Consider the following 26,244-nt stretch of genomic DNA (forward strand, 5'->3'; position numbering starts at 1 on the left):
TAGGATTTCTGACTCTTTATTATTTTTTTTTAGTTTATTTAATCTTGGTTTGATATACACACATGATTTTTTATGAAATGGATCAGAGACAAATTTATTGCACAAGTGGGAAACAACTATACTGAAAAACGTTAGCCTTGAAAATCTTTCCAAAATCCTTCATTTGCTAAAATGTTACTTGCCCAAAAGATTTCTCACTTTAGTCCTCAGTCCTTTACTGAAGTAACTTGTCTCTCTTAGTTTTCTTTGGTTTTTATCTAATCTTGATCCCATTGACCAAATGCATGAACTTTCCTTACATGGTGTAAAAGATTTTTATTATTTACTATAATAAATTGTAAAGCACATTTAATTTATTTTATTTTTTTAAGATTTATTTATTTATTTCAGGGTGGGGAATGTTAGAGGGAGAGGGAGAGAAATCCTCAAGCAGACTCCCTGCTGAGGAGCCCCACATGGGGCTTGATCCCAGGACCCTGCGGTCATGACCTGAGCCGAAACCAGGTGGTGGATGCTTAACCAACTGAGCCACCCAGGTGCTCCACAATAAGCACTTTTTAAAATCCATTTATAAGGGTGCTTGGGTGGCTGAGTCAGTTAAGGGTCTGCCTTCAGTTCAGGTCATAATCTCACGGTCCTGGGATCGAGCCCCGCATTGGGCTCCCTGCTCAGCCAGGAGTCTGCTTCTCCCTCTCCCTTTGCCTGCTGCTCCCTTCTGCTTGTACTCTCTCTGTCAAATAAGTAAATAAAATCTTTTAAAAAATAGAAAAAATAAAAACCATTTATAGTTTACAAAGTACATTCTCTTGTACTTTTAAATTTTATTCCTACAATAGCCTCTGAGTTTGGCTAACGTAGGTGTGTTTTCCTGTTTTATAGATGAGAAAAATAAGAACCAGTATCAAAGTGCTTTTTCTACATCACTTAAGAATAAAATGGTAAACCTGAAGATCTAACTCATGCTTCTTGACTCTAATCCCATGTTTATTCCTTTATACCGCGTTGCCTTGTTCAGTCAGCATTCATTATGCACCTGTGATATGCCAAACCCAGAACTGAACACTGGGGATAAATATGAGAGTATGACATAAGCAAGAAAGCAAATTAAAACATGTATGGAATTGGGAGGAAAGCCTTCTTGTCTTCTTTTGTTGGAGTTCTTCTAAAGTCTTCAAAGACGGTGTATCTATGGATCTAGTTCCTAGGATTTATTAAGCGCATATTGTAACTCTAGGGTCCATTGGAGGACAGAGAAAGAAACAGGAGGCATGGTTCCTCCCAGAAAGTGCTCTGAATCTCAGCAACATAGACAACAAATGAAGCAATCTGAGAAGCAGACATTCAATGAATAACTGTTGTTTGGGTTCACAGGAAGCCCACCAACATATGTGCAATCATATGCTCATGTTTATGTCCGTGGCTGTTCTCAAATGTCCCAAATTTGGAGTGGGCTCACTCAGGCTGGACTGTTTAGAAATCCTAACAGAAATTTCAGGTGCTTAGAGTATTTTAAATACAATATTGAAAACATCAGTTATAAATTATGGACCACTGCTGGAAACCTTTGCTACCATGTAAAACTAAAGCCTGTTTCCCATAATTTCCTTCTTTTCTTTGTTTGGGTTCAACTAGCCAAACACTATATATGAATTTCCAACAGAAAATGCATTGCATATTTGGCTGATTGGATTTCAAAGATAAAAGTCTGTGGTGGGGGAGAGGGTGTGGAGAAACACATGTATTGAGATTTGCTCTGTTCCAGGTAACTTACTAATTATCATACAAGCTCTCTATCAGAGATGACGATTTTTTTTTCTTATTCTAAAAATTGTTATCTGAAACTCAGAGATGTTAAACATTTGAGATAACATAGATAGTAGAGATACAGATAAGTTTCAAATTCAAGTATAGCTTATTCCAAAACCCACGGTCCGGTCCTTCCTCTATACAAGGAGTTGGGAAACATTTTTCTATAAAGAGAAAAATAATTATTTTAGGATTTGCAGGCCCTACAGTCTCTGTTACATCTACTTAACATTGCTGTTGTAGAATGAAGGCAGCCATACACAGTATGTAAATGATCAAGCATAGCTGTGTTCTAATAATATTATACTATGAGCACTAAAATTTTAATTCATAAAATTTTCACATTATTTTTTTAAATTTTTAATTTTTTTTATAAACATATAATGTATTATTAGCCCCAGGGGTACAGATCTGTGAATCGCCAAGTTTACACACTTCATAGCACTCACCATAGCACATACCCTCCCCAATGTCCACAACCCCACCACCCTCTCCCTCCCCCCCTCCCCCCAGCAACCCTCAGTTTGTTTTGTGAGATTAAGAGTCTCTTATGGTTTGTCTCCCTCCCGATCCCATCTTGTTTCATTTATTCTTTTCCCACCTCCCAAACCCCACACGTTGCATCTCCACTTCCTCATATCAGGGAGATCATATGATAATTGTCTTTCTCCAATTGACTTATATCGCTAAGCATAATACCCTCTAGTTCCATCCACGTCATCGCAAATGGCAGGATTTCATTTCTTTTGATGGCTGCATAGTATTCCATTGTATATATATACCACATCTTCTTTATCTACTCATCTGTTGATGGACATCTAGGTTCTTTCCATAGTTTGGCTATTGTGGACATTGCTGCTATAAACATTCGGGTTCACGTGCCCCTTCGGATCACTACGTTTGTATCTTTAGGGTAAATACCCAGTAGTGCAATTGCTGGGTCATAAGGTAGCTCTATTTTCAACTTTTTGAGGAACCTCCATGCTGTTTTCCAGAGTGGTTGCACCAGCTTGCATTCCTACCAACAGTGTAGGAGGGTTCCCCTTTCTCTGCATCCTCGCCAACATCTGTCATTTCCTGACTTGTTAATTTTAGCCATTCTGACTGGTGTGAGGTGGTATCTCATTGAGATTTTCACATTATTCACATTGTTTTTCTTTGACTTTTTTCAACCATTTGAAAATACAAAAAACATTCTTAGCTCACAGACTATACAAAACCAGGCAGTGGGTCAGATCTGGCCCATGGATAATAGCATGCTGACCTCTGCTCTGTATCATGTGTCCATTCAATACTATAGATAGTGTTAGCCATTTGCCTTGTTTCCACATCATAACAGTGCCAATTTTAATTCTACTCAGTAAATATTGCCTAAAATGAACAAAATATCGTACTAGAGAGGGGTCCAAAAGCTGAATGAGTCACCATCTTTACTCTTAAGTAACATACACTGCAGTGGGCATGTTTACACAAATATTCTAGAATATAGAATGTCATAAGTCATATGCTACAGACACAGTAAAGTACAAAACAGGCTCAAAAGGACCTGGTGACTGGACATAGGGAGGTAGAGATAAACATTATCTCATTGAATTCTGCCATTTATCCCGTCTTCCATACCACTCCTCTATACACACACACACACACACACACACACACACACACACACACATTCTAGGTCTTAATCATTTTAGGCATAATAAATTGCTTTCTGTGCTGGAATACTCCAAGGTTTTCACATCTCCATAACCTTTCAGGTAGGGAACTTGTGCTTTTCTTTCTCTATAAATGCTTTCTCCCTTTTATCTCTCCAAGATACACATATTCATCTTCTAAGATTGGACTCAAACATTATTTCTTTTATACTGATAGTAACAGATACTACATTTGATCTTAGCCAAAAGGCAAAGAAGCAATCAGGATTATTTCTTTGATAAAGTGCAGCCTTTTCTGAACTTCTTTCCTAAGGCCCTCTTAGTATAACTGATAACATCTTCATATATGCCTCAATAGAGTCTTCTATCACAGTATTTGTATACTTTGTTGTTCTTGTTTCTCCCTCTCCATCTGATGGCCTCTATCTAAGGACCTTGTGGGCAGAAACTATGCACAGTTATGGTTGTATGTCAAGCCCTGAGCACAGAGCCTCTTTGTTATAATGTTCAAAATGTTTGGTGATTCCTTGAATCAATGATGGGATGTTAGGTCTTAGCCTTGGCAATTTGGGAGCATATTGATAATACAGTAGTATCCCCTTATCTGTGGTTTCACTTTCTCAGTTTTAGTTGAAGTTTAGTTGAAGAGGAGATGACCCTCCTCTGACAAATTGTCACAAGATCAATAGTAGCCTAGTGCTACGTCATAATGCTTGGGTCATTCACCTCACTTCATCTCATCATGTAGGCATTTTATTATCTCACATCATCACAAGATGAAGTACAATGATATTTTGAGGGAGAGTTGTTCACATAATTTTTATTACAACACATTGTTATAATTGTTCTATTTTATTACTACTTGTTAATCTCGTACTGTGCCTAATTTATAAATTAATTATTATTGTAGGTATGTATGTATAGGAAAATGCATAGTATATATATGGGGTTTGGTACTATTGTGGTTTTAGGCATCCACTGGGGGTCCACTGGAATCTGTGGATAGGGCAGACTACTGTACTACTTATGACGTGGCACAAAGGTAAGTAAGTAGGACTGTGCGCTGGGTTAGATTGAAAGGGGGGGTGAACAGAGGCCACAAATTAACTCTTCCTGTAAAACTTTATAAATGATGAACTGTAGGTTGAGTTGAAACCGCGTCAAAAGGAATTTTTCAAAGATGGGGGAGATTTGGTTATTTTTTTGTTTGTGGTAGGTTGGATTCTCTAGGAAGTAGATTCTGAAATGGAACTTGGGTGCTCACTTTGGCAGCACGTATACTAAAATTAAGATGGGGCTTAGTATGTAGGATGTTTATTAAGGAGTGGGCTGGGTATCAACATCTATGAAAAAGAGGGGAAGGAAGCATGAGTGGGTGAAAAGGGAAGTTGAGCAACCTCAATAACAGCTTGACTGAATTCTCCTGTGAAGAAATAATATAAGGCACAAGTGGTAAGTGGAGTAATACTGCTGTAAGGTCCTTACCCTATGAGATAGTAGTATTATTTGAATGTAGATTGTAATAAGTTAGACATATTATAATTTCCAGAACGGTCATTAAAAAATACACATATACACAAATAGCTATTGGTAGCAAGTTAAAAGAGAAGCTTAATAGAGTAGTAAAATAACTTGATTCACTCAAAAGAAGGTAGGAAAAGAGGAGCTAAGAAATAATTAATAAAAACAAATACCAAGATGGTAGACTTAAAATCAACTGTATTATTGATTACATTAAATGCGAAGTTTTCTAAAAAGTGCCATGTAAAAGGCAGAGATTGTCAGCATACATAAGATGGAAAGAATCAATTATATACCGTTTATGAAAACACACTTTAAATATAAAGGCATGCAGAATGAAAGTGAAAGGGAGAAATTATATACCATGTAAACTCGAAGCATAAGCAAATTTTTGTGCTATGCTGATATCTGATACAATAGAATATTACTGGAGATAAAGAGGAATGTTTAGTAATGATAAGCAAGTCGATTTACCAAAAATACTGAACAATCTTAATTGTAATAAAATAGAAGCACCTAAGAACAGAGACTCAAAGGAAATGAATTAAACATTGATAGAACTAATAGACAAATAGTCAAATCCATACTCATAATTGGAGATTTTTATCATCTCTAAGTCATTGAGATAGTAAGTAGACAAAAAAAATCAGGACAAATATACAAGATTTGAAGATCATTCTCAAGTACCTTGACCTACTTTGACATTTGTAGAAATACTACGTATGCAGAATGCATTATGGTACATTCACCAAATAGGTTATATACTAGACCATAAACAAGTCTTAATAAATTTGTAATGATTATAGTCATACAGAGTACCTTCTCTGACCTTAACAGAATTAAATATGAAATGAATAACAGTATGTCTAGGAAATCTCCAATTTCTTGGTAATCAAGCAGTACATTTCTAAATGACCCATAGGTCAGAGAGGGTTTTATGGGGGAAATTAGAAAACATTTTGATCTGAATGATAATGAAACAACATTTCAGAATTTATGAGAAATGATTAAAATAGTACTTCCAGGGAGATTTAGAGCTTTAAATATCTATATTTGGAAAATAAGAAGTATAAAATCAATAATCTCAGTGTCCATCTTAATTAGCAAAAGGTCAAATTAAAGTCATGGTGAAAGTATAAAGGAAATAACAGAGAAGAGGAGAAATTGGTAAAGTAGAAAAAAACTCCTATATCACCACTGTTATTTTACTTTCTCTGGAAATAGTCAATGGTAGACTTTGAATTCTATACTTTCTGAGATACAAAAGAAATGAAACATAAAATGTGAGAGAAGTAAAACTCAAATTATTTTCTCATAAATTGAGTTGATGTTTGAAAAGAGGAAACAACTTGAAAATTACTTCATTTAATATCATGGTTTAGTACAAAATTAAGATAAAAGCAAATAAAACCTTCAATTTTAAACAATGATCAATGAGAAAATATGATTAAAGAAAAGAGTTCATTTATAATAGCAGTCAAGGTAGTAAAATATCTAGGAATAAATGTTAAGAAAGAAGAATGAAAGCTCTATATGAAGACACCATGAAGGCTTGAATAAACGAAGAGGCACAGACTGGTCCTGTATAGAAGGACTCAATATCACATGGGGGTCAATTCTCCCTAAATCTTAAACTTCACATAATCCTGGCAAAAATTTTAGTAAAAAACTTTTAAAGAATTATGAAGTTGATTTTAATGTTTTTAATGGAAATTCTGCCAAAGCTTAGTGATGAAGGGGGCCTGACTCTGCCAAGTATCAAAATATATCACAAAATTATAATGGATAAAATATCAATGAATAGACAAATCAATGGAACAAGATGGCCCCGAAGTACACCCAAAGATAGAGACATACATATAGATATGGAATTGAAATTAAACTTAATTGTCTCAAGACAAATGAGAATGGTGCACCCATTTCCACATATCCTTGCATGAACATAATATTATCGAATTACCTAAAATTAGTAAATCTCGTGGGAACAAAGTGATATCTCGTTGTTATATTATGCATTTTTTTGATTTGATTATGAGTGAGGTAGAGGATCCCCTTATCAAAAATAATTATCAAGCATTTAGTATTCCTCTTTTATTTAATTGTAACATAGGCAAATTTATTAATTTTTTCTTAGATTACAAAAATATTTTTTACCTTCTTATGTTTGTTTTGTAGTTTTGCCTTTTGAAGTTTACTGTTTAACAGAATTGAAATTTGTTTTTGTATGTAGAATGCGGTAGGTTTCTACTTTTTTCCCTTAAATATAAGTCAATTTCTAATCTCAACCATTAAAACTTTACATCATTGCTCTGATGATTCACACTGCCATGTTGATTATATACTAATTTCTTAAATAGACTTGAAACTTTTTTTTTTTAACACTCTGCTCTATGTCATTGACCTATTTTCATGTTCCCTACACCAGAAATACACTGTTTTTAGTACTATGACTTCTACTACCTAAATATATCTGGTAGGGCATGTTCTTACCTTCTTCCACTTTTTTTTTTTTTGCATTTTAAAAATTGAATTAGCTATTCATTATTCATGAACATTTCTTTTTCTATATAAATTTTAGAACAAGTCTTGGATCACTTCTTCTGCCTCTTGGAAAACATACTGGTATATGTGAGCTGAACTTAATCAAACACTTGATTTGTATCAGTTGGTATGATCATATGATTTTTCTCCTTTGATTCATCATTATGTTGAAATCATACTGATAACTTTTTTTTTTAGATATCAAGTCATTTTTGCCTTTGTGGCATGAACCTACTTGTTATATATTACATTTTAAATATGCTTTTGGATTTTATTGGTTAATCTTTTGCTTTGGATTTTTGCATTTATATTTATTTATGGACTTAGTTTGTATATTTCTTTCTTGACTATTCAGATTACACAAGCCTCATAAAGTTGATTGGGCAGTTTCTCTCTTATATGTTCTGAAACCACCTGTATAAAATTAGGGTTATCTGTTCCTTCCAAATTTGGCAGGATCCACCTGTAAAACCAACTGGGTTTGGAGTTTGCCTGAGGAAAGATTTATGTTTGTCATTTAACTTTCTTTGATTTTTATTAATATGTTTAATTTCTCCTTTCCAATTGTGGACTATTTAATATTTCCATAAATTTACTAATTTCTTCCTCATATTCAAATACTGTTCATAATGTATTTTTACTCTGTCTCATCTCTAGTTCAGCTATAGTTGCCACTATATTTATAATGTGTGTTTTTAAGCCTTCTGATTTCTCCTGTTTTTCTTGATTACTCATGTCTGGGTTTCTTCAAAGAACAATTTTTACTTTTGTTTATTTTTCTCTTCATTCTAGTCTTGGTTCTCCAATTCACTGATTTCTATCTTTATTTTTATTATTTTCTTTTTTCCTGTTTCTCTGGATTCACACTGATGTTCCTTTCTAGCTTCTTGTGTCAAACATTGGATAATTTGTTTTCACTGTTCCATAATTTTTCCCTCTAGGTACTGCTTTGATTGTGGCCAATAAATGTTGACATATAGGGCTTTCGTCGTCAGTCTGCCCTAAGTATTTTGTAATACCTCATAAATTCTCTTTAAAATCAGGAACTTTTAGTAGCTTTTTGTTTGTTTGTTTCTACCACTGATTTTTCAGAGGATAGCAACTTTTATTGTGTCAGCTCTGTCGTTATTCGAGGTTTTTCTTCTTCTTCTTCTCTTGGCCCTACATTTTTTTAGGAAGCACTTAAAGAAAGAACCTTTTTTCATTAAGAAATTAAGGTCCCATCTGTACATAGAAATATGTACTCTCTATTAGCTTCCAAAAGTGTCCACCACTCTTACCAGGTCTTCTCTATTTTTCTTTATATGCAAACACCTACAAAATCCTTTCTTCCATTCCTTTTTTAAATTTCTCTGCTCTTCTTCTTTTATCTCTTCATTTTGAAAAAATTGTGCATTCTCATATCTTGCCAACTTTAAATTGCAGAAAAAAAAGTACTTCAAATAAACAGTGAAGAATTTTTTAGTATAAGTAAGTCTTGTGCTATATTCAAAGCCTACTTATACTGAGCAAAAATATTTATTGTATCTCTGATCTTCATATTTAAATGAGCATCTTGTTTGGTTTTGTTTTTGCTAAATTTGAGAAAACTTATAATTCTTTTTTTATATAATCAGACGGATACTAATCCTTTATTCAGAGTTAACTTCAACCATCCGGAAAACTGAACAGATTTCATAATTTAGCAAAAAAGAAAAAGCTTGTAGATAGAAGGCACCAAGTCCCATCATTACTTTGGATTCTTTGACTTTGTTCATAGGAAAGTTGACAGGACATTTCATTAAAGTCTGTTTACTTTACCTAGAATTTTAGTAATATCAATGATCTGAATTTTCAGTCTGCTATAGAAAAAGAGCAGCAAATTGGTAGGAGATATAGAAACTGGAAGAAGACCTATATTCAGAGGAACAGTATTATAAGCCCTATTTTTACCATTGAGCAGTCAAATGACCTTATATAAATCATATAATCTTCTTGGACATCAATTTTCTTAGCTTTAAAGTGAGGCATTTGGACTAGATGATTCCTTTCAGTACTGTATTATAATTTCAGCTTGATGGTGAATTTAAAAGAAGAATGGGATAATAAATATGAATAATAAAAGAACTGCAGTCCTAGGCTATCAAATGCTAAGGGCAAAGGTAAGTATATCTACTGATGCCTTTAGAGCCTGGCTACTCAAAATATGGTTGGCATCCAAAAGCATCAGCATCACCTGAGAGCTAGGTAGGAATACAGAATCTCAGCTCTGCTAAATCAGAATTGGCATTTTAACAAGACCCTCAGGCGATCTGTATGTACATTAAAGTTTAAAGAGTACTGCCTTAGAGGATTGTTATTTTAGCACTCAGGAAAATAACTGATGTTCAAAGTGATGCCTCCAATTTACCAAGCGAAAATTCAGTTAAGTACAGGATCCCCTGGTTAAGAGGACAGGAACCTTTATAATAGGTATTGGAATTATTTCTGTACACATCACTGAAATTTCTAAAGAGTTCTTGCCTTTCAAATGAAAATCTTCTGTTTAGAAAATTAACCTATGTAGATCCCTACATTCCCTAGGAAACCTGCAAAGGCAAAAGTGACTATGTATATATGATTTTCATTTTTACCAAAAACAGGTCTAGTGCATCGAAAGAGGAATTCCATCTCCCAGTGGCTCAACAGTTTATCCCTAGAGGGGAAATCACTCATTTTCCACTTTCTTATCTGATTCTTACTAATCTAACTTTTTATTTATTTTGCACAGAAGCTTTTTCAGGCTTTAGACGTGACATCCTAGCCAAGTCTAAGCTTCATGAATAATTGGGATGGCAATGTTTTTCAACCAGAGGTGGGAGAAGCTTGCCTGGCTCTACAGTGTGCCCCTTCATCCCCTCACTTACGCATTCTTGCTCCCCAGAAAGCATTCTCCATATATATTCTATAATACCCTTCCTCAGTCTCAGAGTTTGTCTTGTGTGGAGTGTCCCCAGGATTCAGATTCTGAGGTGAACTTTATCAAGGACTTTCCCTAAGATCAACACCTGTGAGGGAATGAAAGAACCAGGGGAGTACAGAGAGAGACGGGCTGTGAGACAGCCATGTGAAGGCATCAACATCCCAAAGGGAGCTGGGATAGCCCCCAGAGTTCTTCTACCTTGTACACCACTCACTCTTACCTAAAGGTCACTGGACATGGGTTTCTCCAGAGAAGTAGCATAAGCTTCTGGAGTCTTCCTTCCTCAGAGGGCAAAGTCTCCTCAGAAGTAGACTTTGCTGTGGGCTGAGTGCTCAGTCATGAAGGAAGTGGTCTCACAGTGTCTCCCAGATCACATGGTGGACGCCCACACTGCACTATTTGCTACAGATTTGGTTCGCCTCTTTCTAAGCTCCCTTCTGACTCCCACAAGCTCTTCTAACACAGATTCTCTGCAGACTTAGCCCTGGTGTCTGGAATCACAGATGAGGAAATGCTGTTAGATGGAACTGAGACAACAAGCTGATTCTTATCTGAGCCCTTCCACTGACTTGCTGGGTCATATATTTTCAAATGTCTCCCTCTGGATGGTGGGGTCATAATAGTGGTTCCATCTTCATTTCACAAAATGACAACTTGACTTCACTCTTCTGAAAAGAGAATCACATAAACTCATGGTGTTTATAGCCTTACTTGTCCTGTGAAGGAACATAACATAGGATATCACCTGGGTTTTGACTAATACCAAGGGAGACAGGAAGTAAGACCAGGTTCAAAACTCCTTCCCCATTTTGACTCACATCCTCAAGTATGGAAACAACTGAGACAGCTCAGTAGCAAGAGGCTAGTTGCCTCAGAGCCTCCCTTCCTCCATTAGTTTTGAATGTCAGGTAAGATCCCCTGAAACTTGGGGTGCCTGGGTGGCTCAGTGGGTTAAAGCCTCTGCCTTCGGCTCAGGTCATGGATCTCACGGTCCTGGGATCAAGCCCTGCATCAGGCTCTCTGCTCATCGGGGAGCCTGCTTTCCCCGCCCCTCGCCTGCCTCTACTTGTGATCTCTGTCTGTCAAATAAATAAATAAAATCTTAAAAAAAAAAAAAAGCCTTTAAAAAAAGATCGCCTGAAACTTTGAGAATTAATTAATAAACTTGTCAAATTTGTGAAGTCTACACAGATAGCAATATTATTGGGTAGGCCATATGAAACATTTGATAATTTTTCACCTACAAAAAAGGCATATGGCTCAACCAATAGTGCAAGCATTCTTTATTTATTTTATTTGAGGTGGGGGGAGGCAGAGGGAGAGGGAGAGAGAATCCTCAAATAGACTCTCCACTGAGCACAGAACTGGACATGGAGCTCAATCCCAGGACCCCCATGATCATGACCTGAGCTGAAATCAAGAGTGGGATGTTCCATCAACTGACCCTAATAGTGCAAGCATTCTTAATCTGATTTCTGCTGATCCCTAACTGGACTACAAATGGCTTTTAAAGGGTTCACTTAGCTCCTAGCAATTGTATAAAGCTTTTATGCCTACGTGTTTATGTGACTTCATTTTTAGGGAAATAGAGGTTATGAGTATCAATAAATTTTCTAGGGAATCTGTGACTTCCTGCTCACCCCAAATTAAGACCCACTGGGCAGTCAAAAGAATACACAACTTGAAGTTGGAAAACCCAAATTCCTACTTCTCTAGTATTTTGCTAGAAGAAGTCACTTAAGCTCCTCAGAATCTACTTTCCACTTCTATAATATAACCTTTGTGTCCTGGGGATATTATAGGTATAAATCCCAGATAGGAATAAAAAACCAAGGAATTTTATGGAGGCTCCAGCAAGACATGAGATCATCCTTGGCACACTGTCAAGTGCTATACAAAGAGAATACAGTGTCTGCCTCTTTCTTGTCTTCAAGGGCCTTCCCTTTCTCTCTGGAATCAGGAGATGCCATAGATGCGTGAAACTGGAAAGGCACAGAAAAAAATAACAACCTAGTAACTAACCAAAAGCATTTAAAAACCTCAGAAAAGATTATTTTCAAGTTTGTGGTATAGTTTCAGGATCCGCTATCCAGTGACCACCAGAAAGGATGACCTGGAAGTTGAAATACTTGGCTTGGGAGTATATTGAGTGACTGTGTCTGTACCCAGTAGGCAGATTGAAGAGGGATTTCTTAGGCCCAAACAGTTCTTCACGAGGGAAACATTCTTTCAGTCTTACCCCTCACCAGTAGCCAGATGTTCCGTCCAGTAGTTAATGTTCAGGCTTTAGACAAAAAAAAAGCCATTTTGTGTGGTGGACTTGTTTTCCACATCTGTACGTCAGTCAGTATCTATCAATCTGTCTGTCTACCTATTTCTCCAATCTGTGTTTCTCTGTTTCAGAGTATTTTGCAATGGGTTCACTGTCTAATTTCACTGGATCCTCTATCTTGAGACCATTCCTCAGTCCTGAGAAATACTTGCTCTTCTGAAAGATTCTGTCACCTTTCTAACATCTAGCTATAGTTTTTCTTCATAAGAGCCAAGTTCTAATTAATTTTGTATTGCTAGTGTAACACATGAATATAATCTTGTTAAATAATAAAACACTGCACATGAAGCTAATGACCCCTTTGACCTCTTAGTATCTTGGATTTCTCTCTTGAGGGATGCCTGCTGCTCATTTCAGATCTGAGTAGTTCCCCAGGGGGTGTATTTGATGCTCTTTTCCTGAAGGGGAAGCTAATCACACAATGCATTTGGGGTGTTGATGAGACAAATGTCACACTGTACTGGCAGAAGTGGCATGGGGTCGAATAAGTAGCACTTCATGTTGCCAAAGTCTCCATTCCAGCAGATAACTATCTTTTATATCCAGAAACTTAAAGTTCATTGTATGTTTTGTATATAGTGAAAATAGTGTGGGCTATAATATTATGTTAACATATCTGTGATTTAGCTGTGGGAGAGAAACTTTTAAAAATACATCTTTGATGCTCAACGTCACTCTTCGTCAGGGAAAGGCAAATCAAAAACACAATGAGATATCACCTCACACCTGTTAGAATGACTAGATTCAAAAAGACAAGAAAGAACAAGTGTTGGTGAGGATGTGGAGAAAAAGGAACCTTCATGTACTGTTGGTGGGAATGCAAATTGATGCAGACACTGTGGAAAACAGTATGGAGGTTCCTCAAAATTAAAAATAGAAGCCTCATACAATCCAGTAATTCCACTGCTGGGTATTTACCCAAAGGAAATGAAAACACTAATGCAAAAAATATATGCACCCCTATGTTTACAGCAGCATTATTTGCAATAGCCAAGACATGGGAGCAACCCAAATGTCCGTCAATAAATGAATGGATAAAGAAGATGTGACAGATGATAGATAGATTGATTGATTGATTTAGAGATATACAATGGAATATTACTCAGTCATAAAAAAGAATGAAAGCTTGCTATTTGCAACAACATGGATGGAGCCGGAGGGTTTGATGCTAAGTGAGATAAGCCAGTCAGAGAAAGACAGACACCCTATGTGGAATATAAGAAACAAAACCAATGAACAAACAAACAAACAAAAAGAGACAAACTAAAAAGCCAGATTCTTAAATACAAAGAACAAACAGATGGTTGGCAGAGAGGAGGTGAGTGAGGGGACGGGTGTAGTGGATAAAGAGATAAAGTAAGAGGGACAAACTTCCAGTTACAAAGTAAGTCACAGAGATGAAAGGTATAGCATAGGGGATATAGTCAGTAAGATTGTTGAAATGTTGGTGACTGAGCACTGGCTAGTGCACAGCGCATAGTGCATAGTGCACATAAGCACATATATGTGTGCATAGTGCACAGTGCACTAGTGCATAGAATTATAAAATCCAGTTGTACACTGGAAACTAATGTAACACTCTATGCTAATTATACCTCAATAAAAATAACCATCTTTGTTTAAATAAGGAATACACTCAACATTCTAATTATACTGTCAATTTGATAAGGTTTTTTTTGTCTATATATGTATAGCAAAAGTAGGTTTTTTTGATAAACACCTATTGAACTGAATTTTCTAAAAAAATCTAAAAGAGTTGTGTATATAAAATATATTTTTCATAGATTCCATTAATAAACTAGAGCTAGATTCTATACCAAAAGCCTTGGATATTGCCAATAGCTCTAGAAGTAGAACCTGGTTTACCAGTTCAGATTTCTACAAATGCTGATTTAATATAGCATAGATGAAATTCTTTAGCCTACAGGTTTTAGAAAAGCATAATTCTCTATACACCGAAATATACAGTTTGTGTTTCATTTTTAAATTTTTTTCTTTACCCTTGTCTTCTGGAAGTGTAAATGAAATGAAAAAATATTTCTCTTTGGAAATAGGAATTATTTTGTGAACTAATTTCTGAACGTTGAGTTCTTACTAGATGATGGGCACTGTCCTATAGAACAACTTTCACATGATTTCATTTAATCCTCATCATAGCTTCATGAAGTAGGTAGTAGTCTGTGTTTCAGATGTGCAAAAGAAGGACCCTAGGCTCAGAGGGGAAGGAAGGATTGCTCAGCCTTAACCAGTTAGTAGGGATGGAGCTAAGAGTCAGACTGAGGTTTCTGCCTGGCCAACCCTTTCTCCAGAACAGTGAACTTACTTGGTTCTTTTCACCCTGGCTCAGAATGGCTATGCACACATGTGTGGATTCAATCTAGTCTCTGCTTTAGAGGCTCCAAAAGTCAGATGAGAGTTCATATGTTTTTTGCATCTGGTTGCTGTCGTGGGCATATCTGGTATTTAGCTGAGAACCACATTCAGTTACATCTGTGTCACGAAGAGAGGAAATGCCACAGACTCAGCATCCTGTACCTTGACCAAACCCTTGTCTCTTTTTGCTTCATGTAGCCCAACATTCTTGGGCCTGTTCTTCTTTTGTGAGTCTTACCTGTGGTTTCCTGCTTAAGTCATGGCCTAGAAATCCTGGCCTAGCCTTTCCCACAGATCATGGCACAGAGACGCTGCCACCAGGAGCAGGCTGGAAGGTTCAAGGGGATTTGGTTCAAAGACCCTTAGAGCAAGGAGGCATGTTGCCAGGAGATGCAAAATGAGCTGGAGTTTTTGGGCACAGGACCTCAGGACAGAGAAATCCACACCATCATAAGACCAACCCCTACTAATTAGTTTCAGGTGGATGGTGTCCATTTGGGGGCCCAAGAGAAGGCGGGAAGACTGAGCGCTCCTGTTCCCTGTTGAACCCACCCCACTCTTCAAGTCTGAGGCCTACTGGGGTAAAGCCACCATGTACTTGTTTGGACTCCTGTTCCTGGCTCAGGAAACAACCCAGAACTTTCTTTCAGTACTCAAGTCTCTTTTGTGGTGTAGGAAAAGGAAGAGGTTGTGGGACCTCTTTGGTCCCAAGGGACTTTGATGTCCTTTGCTGCTGCAGTTGAGGGCTTTGAGTTAGACTCTTGGTTACCTTATGGTATGTTTCATGTCTAGCCCTCATCCAGTCAGGGACAAAGGACCTCGTATTGCAAGCCATAACCTATGGGACTGGCTATTTCTTAAGTTATAAAGGAATATTTTTTACTTCAAAGAGGGGAAATGAAACGAGGGGGAAAAAGACACTGTAAAAAGAGAGTGTGGCTGGTCTTTCCCTCAAAGGAGGAGAGGAAGAAGGGAGAGCTGTGTTGCATTGACCACTGCAACTCATAAAATCCCCCTAATTAAGCCAGCAGTGCAAACCGACACTCCATAAACACACCACCAAGACTCAGGAAAAATCAGCCTCCACACAAGGAAGAATTCTTGGTAAAATGGAAAACGTGTTTTATCCTTGTCCTCCCCAGTTTTAGAAAAGGTCCCTGCCACTAGATATACCCTTCTTTAACCCTGAGGATAGTTTTCCTGGCGCGTTGTCACCCTCAGAACCAGATAAAAAGCCACAGAAAGGCACAGAGAATTTTGTAAGGTCCAGCTCCAGAATCTCATAATGTAGGAACCATGTAATATCAGGTAACATAGAGATTTACTTTCAGTGGAAATGAAGAGTAATATTGAGCTAAAGGACGTAAAACAAAACTAGAATTACTACATCAAATAATTTCAGTGTGGGAAATAAGCTCTCCAGGTCATTTCCCAATCTTGAAGATGTCTTCTTTTATATTAAAGATTTTCCAGGGACAAAACTCCCATAGTTTGCTTTGAAAGACTGTTTTATTGTTAATCAGCCTAAGCATCTAGGATTATTCCTTATAAATAACTGAATTTCCTGTCCCTCAGTGTTGGCTTATTTTTCACCCATGGTTAGGGTAGGCACCAGCAGAAATGCATGAGAATAAACAGTGTGGCAGCTTCTAGTCTCAGAAACATGAGAGTTGCCTCTCATGTCGTAGTCTGCATGCTAAGTGAGAGGTTTAGAAAAAATGTTTAGGGGGAAGACAGGAGGATGGGGAAAGATGAACTGTGTTCTGAACTATGCCAGTTCAGAGCAGAATGTTAGCTCGGTGACTCCTGTCCACTTCTCCCACTTTGGAGATAAGATTGACTGGCTATGCAGTGATTTATTGTCTCTAGCAATCCTCTCTTTCAGTGATCTTGAGAAATTTAAAGACATGGGTCCAAGCGAAAAAAGGAACAGTTGAGGTTATAAAAAAATATATCAAAAAAAAAGATGAGATGCTCAGTAGCTGAAAGTTACCTTTTTTCACCCAGTTTTGCTTTCTGGTGTGACCTCGGCTGTCTTTCTGTGCCTACTCCGTATTTTTCTCATAAGTAAAGGAGAAGGGAGTTCTTACTTTAAAAGTGGGGAACTGAGAAGTGTAAAAATAGTGTGACACATGCCTTGAGAGCCTGGTGGGAATGATGACTCACATATATATGTGCTTACACCCAGGTGTGTTTCAGTAGACCGGGAGTGGCCACGGCAATTTTCATCTTCTTGGCATCTGATGGCCCGGTACTCAGAGAACATCAGCGGCCAACAGTGACTGTTCACCTGACTGATGTCAGTGGGAACAACCACTCTCTTGGTGAGTCTGACAGTGATCGCTTCGGGGCCCCTGCAGGATGATCCAGTAGACCCGGGAGTCAGCTTGGCGTCTGTCTTGGATATTGTTTGCGACCTTGACTATAGTACACAGCTATTGAGAAGATAAAAGGAATACTAGATATGGGAACATGGTGCTGTATGAATGGCTCACAGTATTATTCATCTCCTTATTTCTCTTCAGGAACCTATGAGCTGTCATGCCAGCAAAACCCACTGGTTATCAATGTGACCCATCACCTGAATGTCCTCTCCCACCAGACCACCTCAGTGCTGCTGAATTTCTCATCCCCATTGGTGGGCATCTCAGCGGTGGCTCTAAGGACATCCTCCCACATAAGTCCTCCAAATCTCGATACGTGCAGCCCAGAGCATGAGGGACAAAATCATCAGGGACAGAGGTACAGAGTCCCCTTTCTCTTTTTTTTTCCTTTTTTTTTTTTTTTGTGGTTGTGATATACTCCTATCATTTTCATATATAGCATTTTGTTTTCAGTGGGTGCTTAATCACTAACTACAAAGTGGGTCTAAAAACTACTAAAAAGACAAGAAATAAATAAAGAGCAACTCATAGAAGGCACACTTGGGTTTTATATTTTGCTCTTTTCTTAGCTGAGCATAATTTTTTGTGTAAATATTTAACATCTTTACAAGGTCTTAAAATCTTTTTTTACATATAAAACCACTGCCTTCAAATCAACATGGTTATATAAACTGCCAAAAATTCTCTGCCAAAAACTCAATGTTCCCTGAGCAATGTATATTTTTCCACTTGTTCCCACCTGGACAGTGTATACAGCAAGTTTCACAATTAGTTTTCAAGGCATGTCATATAATCAGTTAGAGTTACATATGGAAATCAGGAATATATTATCTACATAGGTCTTTCTCTGGACATCTGTGATTGTCATCATCTAGATAGCTGTCATCTGAGTTCTTTGCATCAATTAGTAAAGGGACTGTACTTTATAGTGTTGGTGTGCCCAAGGGTGGCCCAGAAGCAGGAGGGAGCAGGCCATACAGTGGTCTGTGCTACAGCCGGACTGGACTCTATGAGTGGTCTAATTAGTGGAATGGGACTGTAGGTAACCGAGTTCATTCCCTCAAGGAGTGAGGTGTCAGGCGATTGGGATTGCAGTCACAAAAGTTTCCAGGCAGTGCTCAGTCACCAGATAGAAGCTCTGATACCACCATGCCCAAACTAGGTATACTAGAAGCCCTGCTTTGATTAGGGACTAGGAGTAGATGGTAGTGTATAGTATATCAGTTATCTTTTGCTGCATAGCAAATTATAGCCAAATTTAGTGGCTTATCACAATTTCCATGAGTGAGGAGTTTGGATGCAACTCAGCTGGGTGCTTACTGGTTTAGTCTCTTGTGAGGTTGCCATCAAGCTGTTGACCAAAGCTACCATAACGAAGGCTCAAGTGGAGCTGGAAATTTCACTTTCAAGCTCACCCATGTGGTGATTGGCAGGCCTCAGAAGATCTGCATCCAGGTTCACTCATACTGGTACTAGCAACAGACATGCTCACATAGACGTGGTTCGGTTCCTTACCGCATGGGCTTCTCCATAAGCTCCCTGAGGATCCAATGATACAGCAGCTAATGATCCAAGAAAGAAAAAGAGCCAGAGAGAGTGAGTACATAGGAGACCACCCAAAAGCTATAGGAGGCCATAAAAAAGTTACAGCCTTTTTATAACATAATGTTGGAAGTGACAATCCATCACTTTTGGCAAATTCTTTTCATTAGATATGAGTCAATAAGTCCAGCCCAACTCAAAGGGAAGTGTTTGCACGAGGGCATGCATCCCTAGAGGCCATGTTAGAGGCCATCTACCACATACAATAATAATAGTTTGTTAATTGGGAACTCACTGTGTGCCAGGTGTTGTAAATGCTAGAAAGAGAAAAGCAATAAGGAATAGAGTCTGGATGTTGGACATTGTAACATGAGTTAATTTGTCTGCAACTCTTAAGTATTCTTATTGAGCAAACATCTTCAAATATTAACACAGGAATGTAGACTATTAAAATAACATTGTTTACTAGAATTATTGCCTCTCTCTTAAGTTTTCTCAAATGATTTTCTCTGCTGGCTCTACCTCTGGCCTCAAGCCATACAGACTTCTTTCAGGTCCCTGAAACATGTGTTCTTGATGAGTTTCATGTCTTTGCACATTATGTTCCTACTTTTCTGAATGCCTTCCAGCTCTTTTTTGCTTCAACTCACCCTTCACCATCAGGATTCACCTTCTTCTATAAAATCTTGGCAGACTCCTTGCCTGTTTCCATAGGGCATTGTACCTAACCTACACGCTGCCGAAACAGCTAGTGCATTGGGTGGTAACTGTTTGTTTACTTGTTGTTCCTTTCCACTAAGCTCTGAGCTCTCTCTAGTGGAAATTCTACGTGGTATCTTTCAGTACCTAGCAGAGGGCCTGGCACATAGTAGGTGTCAGGAACCGCATTAAATGTTAGTAACAGACTTTATCTCTGAATGCTGGACCGAACAGAACTGATTAAGAAAACCAGAAAAAGTAGAAGTCATAGCCTCGCTAGACCTGAGGGACAAGAATTCCCCTCATCATCACAGCTGTGAAATTCTGACAAAGTTGATCAATTGTGATCACTGCTGCTCGTTCACTTATTTTCATTTGGCACTGTGGGAAAAACAAGTTTTATATGCATGCATGCAAACCAGTAGAAATAGGATATGATTCTCCAGTTTACACAGAGTGTATCTGGAATGCACAAGCATTTCCAAACCACATGTGACTGACAGGAGCCATGCAAATTGGCTTCCCTTCTCAGCCAGCAAATTAGTGCAATATAGTAAATTTTGATACACAGGGAACCTAATAGATTTCATATATGTTCTTTGTGAACAGATTTAAAATCTCTGCTCTCGTGTACTCTCAAAAAATAGAAGGTTGGTTTTTTAAAATCTTTATATCAATCCCAGTTGTAGATGTGGATAGATCATAATATGAAACCCTCACATTCTGGGCATAGTGAGAGGGATTCCTGGCTGCCTCATTCTTACCCCTTATGACCTGAATTCCATTAATACTAAAATGGGCAATGGAGAGCTGACAGATGCCTGGCAGTAGAGGATGTATTATCCATTCTGTATTTAACCATTAATGACCAATGGCCTGTCCCTCCTACAACTCTGCATTTTTAAACCAGCCGAACAGAATCTCAGCTGAAGGCCAATAAACCTGTCTGGCTCTGCAGTGATGTTTATGATCCTTACCTTGGACCTTTAGCTTTGATCTCTCTCTCCATCTTGTTCCTTGTTCTGCTATGATGGCTACCAGTTTAAGACCCTTTCAGCTTAGTCTACTGATTATGAACCATTAGTCTTGAAAACCAAGTTTAGTGTTCCTGCTTTGGGCCACTGGTACTCAATTAGAGCTCAGTTCACTTCTGCTCTCTGGCTGTTTCTAGCTCTAGCCATTTAGGGAAAGGTCCTGCATAACCTGCCACCAGCATCCCATGAGCTGGAGAATCAGGCAGACTCCCAGCCATGCCAGGATTGTGTTGAGGGCTTTGGCTCCGGGTAGTGGGAACCACTTCTGTGATTAATGCAATGGGATTTGGAGTGTGTCCAAGATACACTCCAGGCACTGATAGTTACTTTGCCTAATTGAGTGGATTAGCTTCCAGATAATCAGGACTCTTATCTACTTTGGAAATTCACGGAGTCAAGTCTAGAAGAATTTACTAATAGTGGCAAGAATTGGTGGTGGGTGTGTGGTTTCTCCTACAACAGAATTGTGTTCTTCTAGTTACATGAGCATACTGTAATGGAAACGTTGATCCTAACTTCTCTCCCCCTACTGGGTGACAGATGCATCAGATCTACCAGCATTGAATCTTCTGAGGATGAACATCATCTCCTCCCGGGCATGGGCTGATTACAATGGTTGAAACTTCTGGCCACTCCTTTCTTTTCAACATTTACACTTTCTTACTGATGTTTCTATCCATCTTCTCTGCAACAGGTTGCACGGTCATCTCCCAAACAACTGGGCTTCCGTAACTTTTCTTTGTATTTCAAAGAGTTCTGCCTTTTTATAATTTGATGTTACAGAATTAGGTGCATAACTGCTTGTGACTCTTTTATCTTCATTAGGATCAAAACTTGTGCCAACCCTTTTGCTCCATTAAATGCTTTTGGCCTTCTATTCTACCTTGTCTGGAATTTAAATTTCCATTCCTGCTTTCCTTCTGTTTATATTTATTTGGTAAATACTTGCCTTTCATTTATTTTTAACATTTTGCTATCTTCGTTGCCAGTGAGCCCAAGGCATACTGCTACATGGCACTGTTTATTCTGAAAGTTTATTTCATGGCCCTCAAGCTTCTAGTATCTTTAGGACCCTGTAGTATTTTTACCTTTGGAACATTTATCTTCTAGGATTCCATGGCCTTTGCCAGTAGTTCTCCCTCACCCCCCCCCCTACTCTCTCCCACCCCACTGGATCAAGACCCTCATACTTCCTGACGGGAAGTCTTGGAGTCAGTAATGAAAGGGTGGTACTGATGAGGACTAAAGGATAAAAAACAGACCTGTGACCAGTTGGCCGGTCTCAAGAGAAGCCAGAGAATGAAGAAAGAATGACACTTTCCCTCTCTCCTTTTAGCATGGCGTTATTCCTTATTTGCTTTTTTTTTTCCCCAGGAAAAAAAAAATGCATGCTTTGGCTTCCAATAATGTTTCTCAGTTCAACTCCTAATACATTTTGAAATCAGGAGGAAATCTTCACAGATTCCAGCTGTCAGTCTTGGTTTTTGATATTGATAAGAGTTTTCATATTTTTTCTGTACTGTTGGAATTTAAGTGGGAAACAGGGGAAAATTACCTCATAACATTCTTGTGAGATTAACCGAGAAGTGTGCATGTGGAGTACATAGCACATTCTAGCACCAGGCAGGAGCACCGCCCATGGCAGCTTTCACACCATCCCTCATCTTTCTTTTTCTCCATTCCTCTTTTTCCAAGGTGTGCCACTGATCAGTCTCTTGCTTCTCAGCTCTCCAGGCACTCTCAGCATGTGCATGTGTAATGCTAGAACAGGATTTTATTAGTATTTATCATTTGCCAGCTGATGCAATGTTCAGTTTTATCAGAAAGGGAGAGACACTGCAGGAGAAGGGCTTCTCTTCCTGGCTTCAGTGTGCTTTCTTCCCTTTCGCTGCTCTGACATACTCGGCAGCGGCGTAGAGAACAGCTTCCATTAAGTCAGCAGCCACTTGAGTTCTTAGGGTACATATTTGCAGTTGGCTCTTCATCACCATTGACCAAAGGTAATGTTTGTTATTTATCCCACTGCATGTTATAAACCACTAGCATCCCATTTCCCATTGACAAAGAGCTCCACATTGTACTCAAGCCTGAAGGCACAACCAAACTGATCCCCAGATCCTACCTTTGTGACTCTATCTCCTGGTACCACTTACAGTTCCATTCTATGCCCGTTGGGTTCCAGTGAGGACACAGTAATTAGAAAAGGGAGAGGGTAATATAAATAACTAGAAACTACTTAGGGGAACTACGAAGGATTAACTACTTAAGGGTAAGGAGAACCCTAATGAATAGAAGAATGGTGGATAAAGGGAGCAGTCATTCCATTTGGAAGTGAGGGAAGAGTATCGAAAGAAGGAACAAATGTGGAGAAGGCTCCCCACCTAAGCCTATGATTTGGTTCTCATCAGACTGGGTTCAGAGATGGCACAGTGGATGGCACAGAAAGTTTGCTGAGGTTTCACTGACTGGGGCCAGCAAGCAGGAAACCACCCACTGGAGGGCTGATCAAGGCTCATGAGGAAGCTGCCTGCTCAGGCACGGTTGGAACTTCTGGAAAGCTGCCATTGGGGTGCTGCTGACACTTTTTGGGAGGTCATCCACTGGACATTGATGAAACTTTCTGAGAAGGCAATCCCTGGGGCACCTTTGAGACTTGCTCCAGCTAGAGTGCTGGTAGAACTTGCTGAGATGTGCAGGGTGTCCCTGAAAGTCCTTATGGGGTAAACACCACTGGCCTGAAGCCCTGTCAGACGTCAAGAGCTGCAGAGGCCAGGAGAGGATAACACATGGGAATCAAGAAGAGATGCCCCTTCTTCCTGGAAGTCTCTCCAGTTACGTCTACTGTGAACACATGACATCACTCTAACTGGACAAAGAGCAATATTTACATGGGGCATCTTTAGGATGGCAAGGTGACAGGAAAGATCTTGTCAAAGAACCCAGAAGAAATCCCTTTTTGCTCTTTGCCTTTTATGTTCCAGCTAGATTTCATTGAAGGTCCTGGCTTTAATCCTCAGACCACTTTTCAGTATAACTTCTAAATAGATTTGACCTAACTAGAAATGCATATTTTCTTTTTTTAATGTTTTGAATTTATTTTAAGTCCAAGGCAAACATGAAGTATAAATACCTCATTAACTTATTCAGTATAAATACACATTCTGATTGAGATGGAAAACAAGTAATAGATATTCATAAATATAAAATTGTAGTGGGTTCTGAGGTTTACCTTAAACTATAGCTTATCAATGCCAAGTATTCCAATCTACCATTGAAGGGGATATTAATCATTTCAAATGAATATCCATGTAGAAACCTAAGTTCTTTCTTCTCTCTCTTGTTCTCACTCTCACTCTTGTTAACTATTTATAGTCAGGCTTTGATCTTCTTTCTCATTGTGGATAATGACGAGTAGATTCGTGTAACAATTTAGGTCTAATACAATGGATATGTGTGTGAGAGTGTGAGTGTACACATCGTGTATGCATTGCTGTATTTTACATCAAGTAGAAGAAAGTTTCTGAAAAGTTTATATGGGTTTATAAAACTAGTTATTCTATATGGGGTGTGTGCATGTGTGTGTATGTGCATGTATATCTGTGTATAGAAAGAGATGGGCTACTCATCATTCAAAAATATTTATTAAGTGCCTACAGTGTGCCAGGAATCATTTTTCAGTTAGGGAAACTGAGACTCAGGGTATACAAATTCACCTTATTTGAGATTAGCAAAACTTAGACTAGAATCCAAGAAATTTGTTTTTACTAAGGGAGCTTTCCATTATAAGACTAGAAACTGTTTCAGAAATATATCCATGTCTACTACCATCCAAGAAACCCTGCTGCCCTCCCTCAAATTGTATTTGGGGGGGAAAAAAGCATGAAGGAAGAACAATGATTCTAAGAGAGAGGTCTTCTCCTAGAAATTCCCTGGTCTTGGTAGGTGGATTATCTAAGCCGCTCTCTTACTGGAGAATGTCCCCTCAACTCTCCATTATCTAGTTATACCATATCCGTTTTGGCAATGATCCATATCCATCCGTATTCTATCCCTAGTCCATTTTCCCTTATCCCAAGCCTGAGCCACCTTTAGAGCTACCTTCTCCATGGCTCAACTAGAATTATTATTCATTAAAGTGAAATTTAGTCAGTAATATCGGTTTCTTGGAAAATCATAAAATCATATAAAAATCTGAAAATAAAAAATGTGACTCTTGTTCAGAAAATCTGTATTCTGATTCTTTTCATGATGTTGGATAATTGAAAGTTAATCGTTTTAGCAATTTTTGTGTAGTAAAATGTGGCTATATGTGCGTGTGTATATATGTATTCCCTTTATGCAAGACAATCTTTTAGAAAAAGTTAAGTTCATTACACATTAATGTGTATATAATATATAATACACATTATTATATATATAATAATATATATAATATATAATATATAATTTATATATATAAATTATTATATATATTATATATATATTATATATATATATTATATATATAATATATATAAATTATATAATTTATATATATAAATTATTATACACATATAATTATTTAATTATATTAAATATTAAATAATAATATTATTTAATAATATTAATTATTATTAACATTAATATTATTAACATTAATATATTAATTATTATTAACATTATTAAATAATATTATTATATAATATATAATATATAATATATAATTAATATATAATATATATTAATATTATATAATATTAATATTATTATTTAATAATATTAAATAATAATTATTTAAATTATCATATAATTTATATATAAATAATTATATAAATATAAATATTATATATGATATATAATATACACATTAATGTGTATATAATATATAACTATATTTTAAAATGACTTAGCTTTTTAAAGATTGTGCCATTCAAAAGGGTATTGTTTTTTAAGTAAAAAATAAATATTTTTGTGAAGAGCAGTGTCATCCCCAGATTTTCTCCTCTTTCTTTTTTTCTGCATCAATCTGCATTTTTATCTTTACTTAAAGCAAACTAAGCATGAACAAATAAAGTCTGAATCAAGAAAACAGAATGAACACACACACTGTGCTCTTGAATGATTCTATATGCAAAGCAACAACTCTTTGAATTTACCTTTTGCATTGAAAACCTTTTCTACTAGACTGCTATAGTGGATATCCACTGGCGTTCAGCCTCTGACTCTCATATACTTAACATAAAAATATATATGTACATGATTAACATAGTTGCCATCTTTTGTGGACCGTGCTTGTGTAAAGATGAGAATTAGGTCATTTTAAAACTGAGTAATCAAAGAATAATGTGTATCTGGTTTGGTTGGGAATGCCTCAGGATGCCCTGGTACCGGCAGATTCATGCGCATGCGTACTAGTTTAGTCAACTCTGTTGTCTCT

General features: G+C 37.5%; 1 protein-coding gene across 2 annotated transcripts in view; it reads left to right on the top strand.

The window, feature by feature from the left end:
* PAPPA2 (pappalysin 2) overlaps window positions 1-26,244 on the top strand; it is a gene marked incomplete at both ends in the record, with an annotated part of 273,603 nt that overhangs the window by 157,661 nt on the left and 89,698 nt on the right. For both annotated transcript variants that reach the window (XM_080824978.1, XM_080824979.1), the window contains 2 exons: window positions 17,358-17,493; window positions 17,695-17,911. In XM_080824978.1, the coding sequence (XP_080681104.1) occupies window positions 17,358-17,493; window positions 17,695-17,911 (353 nt within the window). The remainder of the gene's footprint in view (window positions 1-17,357; window positions 17,494-17,694; window positions 17,912-26,244) is intronic.

The sequence above is a fragment of the Martes martes genome, assembly GCF_963455335.1.
Source record: "Martes martes genome assembly, chromosome: 15".
Classification (NCBI taxonomy): domain Eukaryota; kingdom Metazoa; phylum Chordata; class Mammalia; order Carnivora; family Mustelidae; genus Martes; species Martes martes.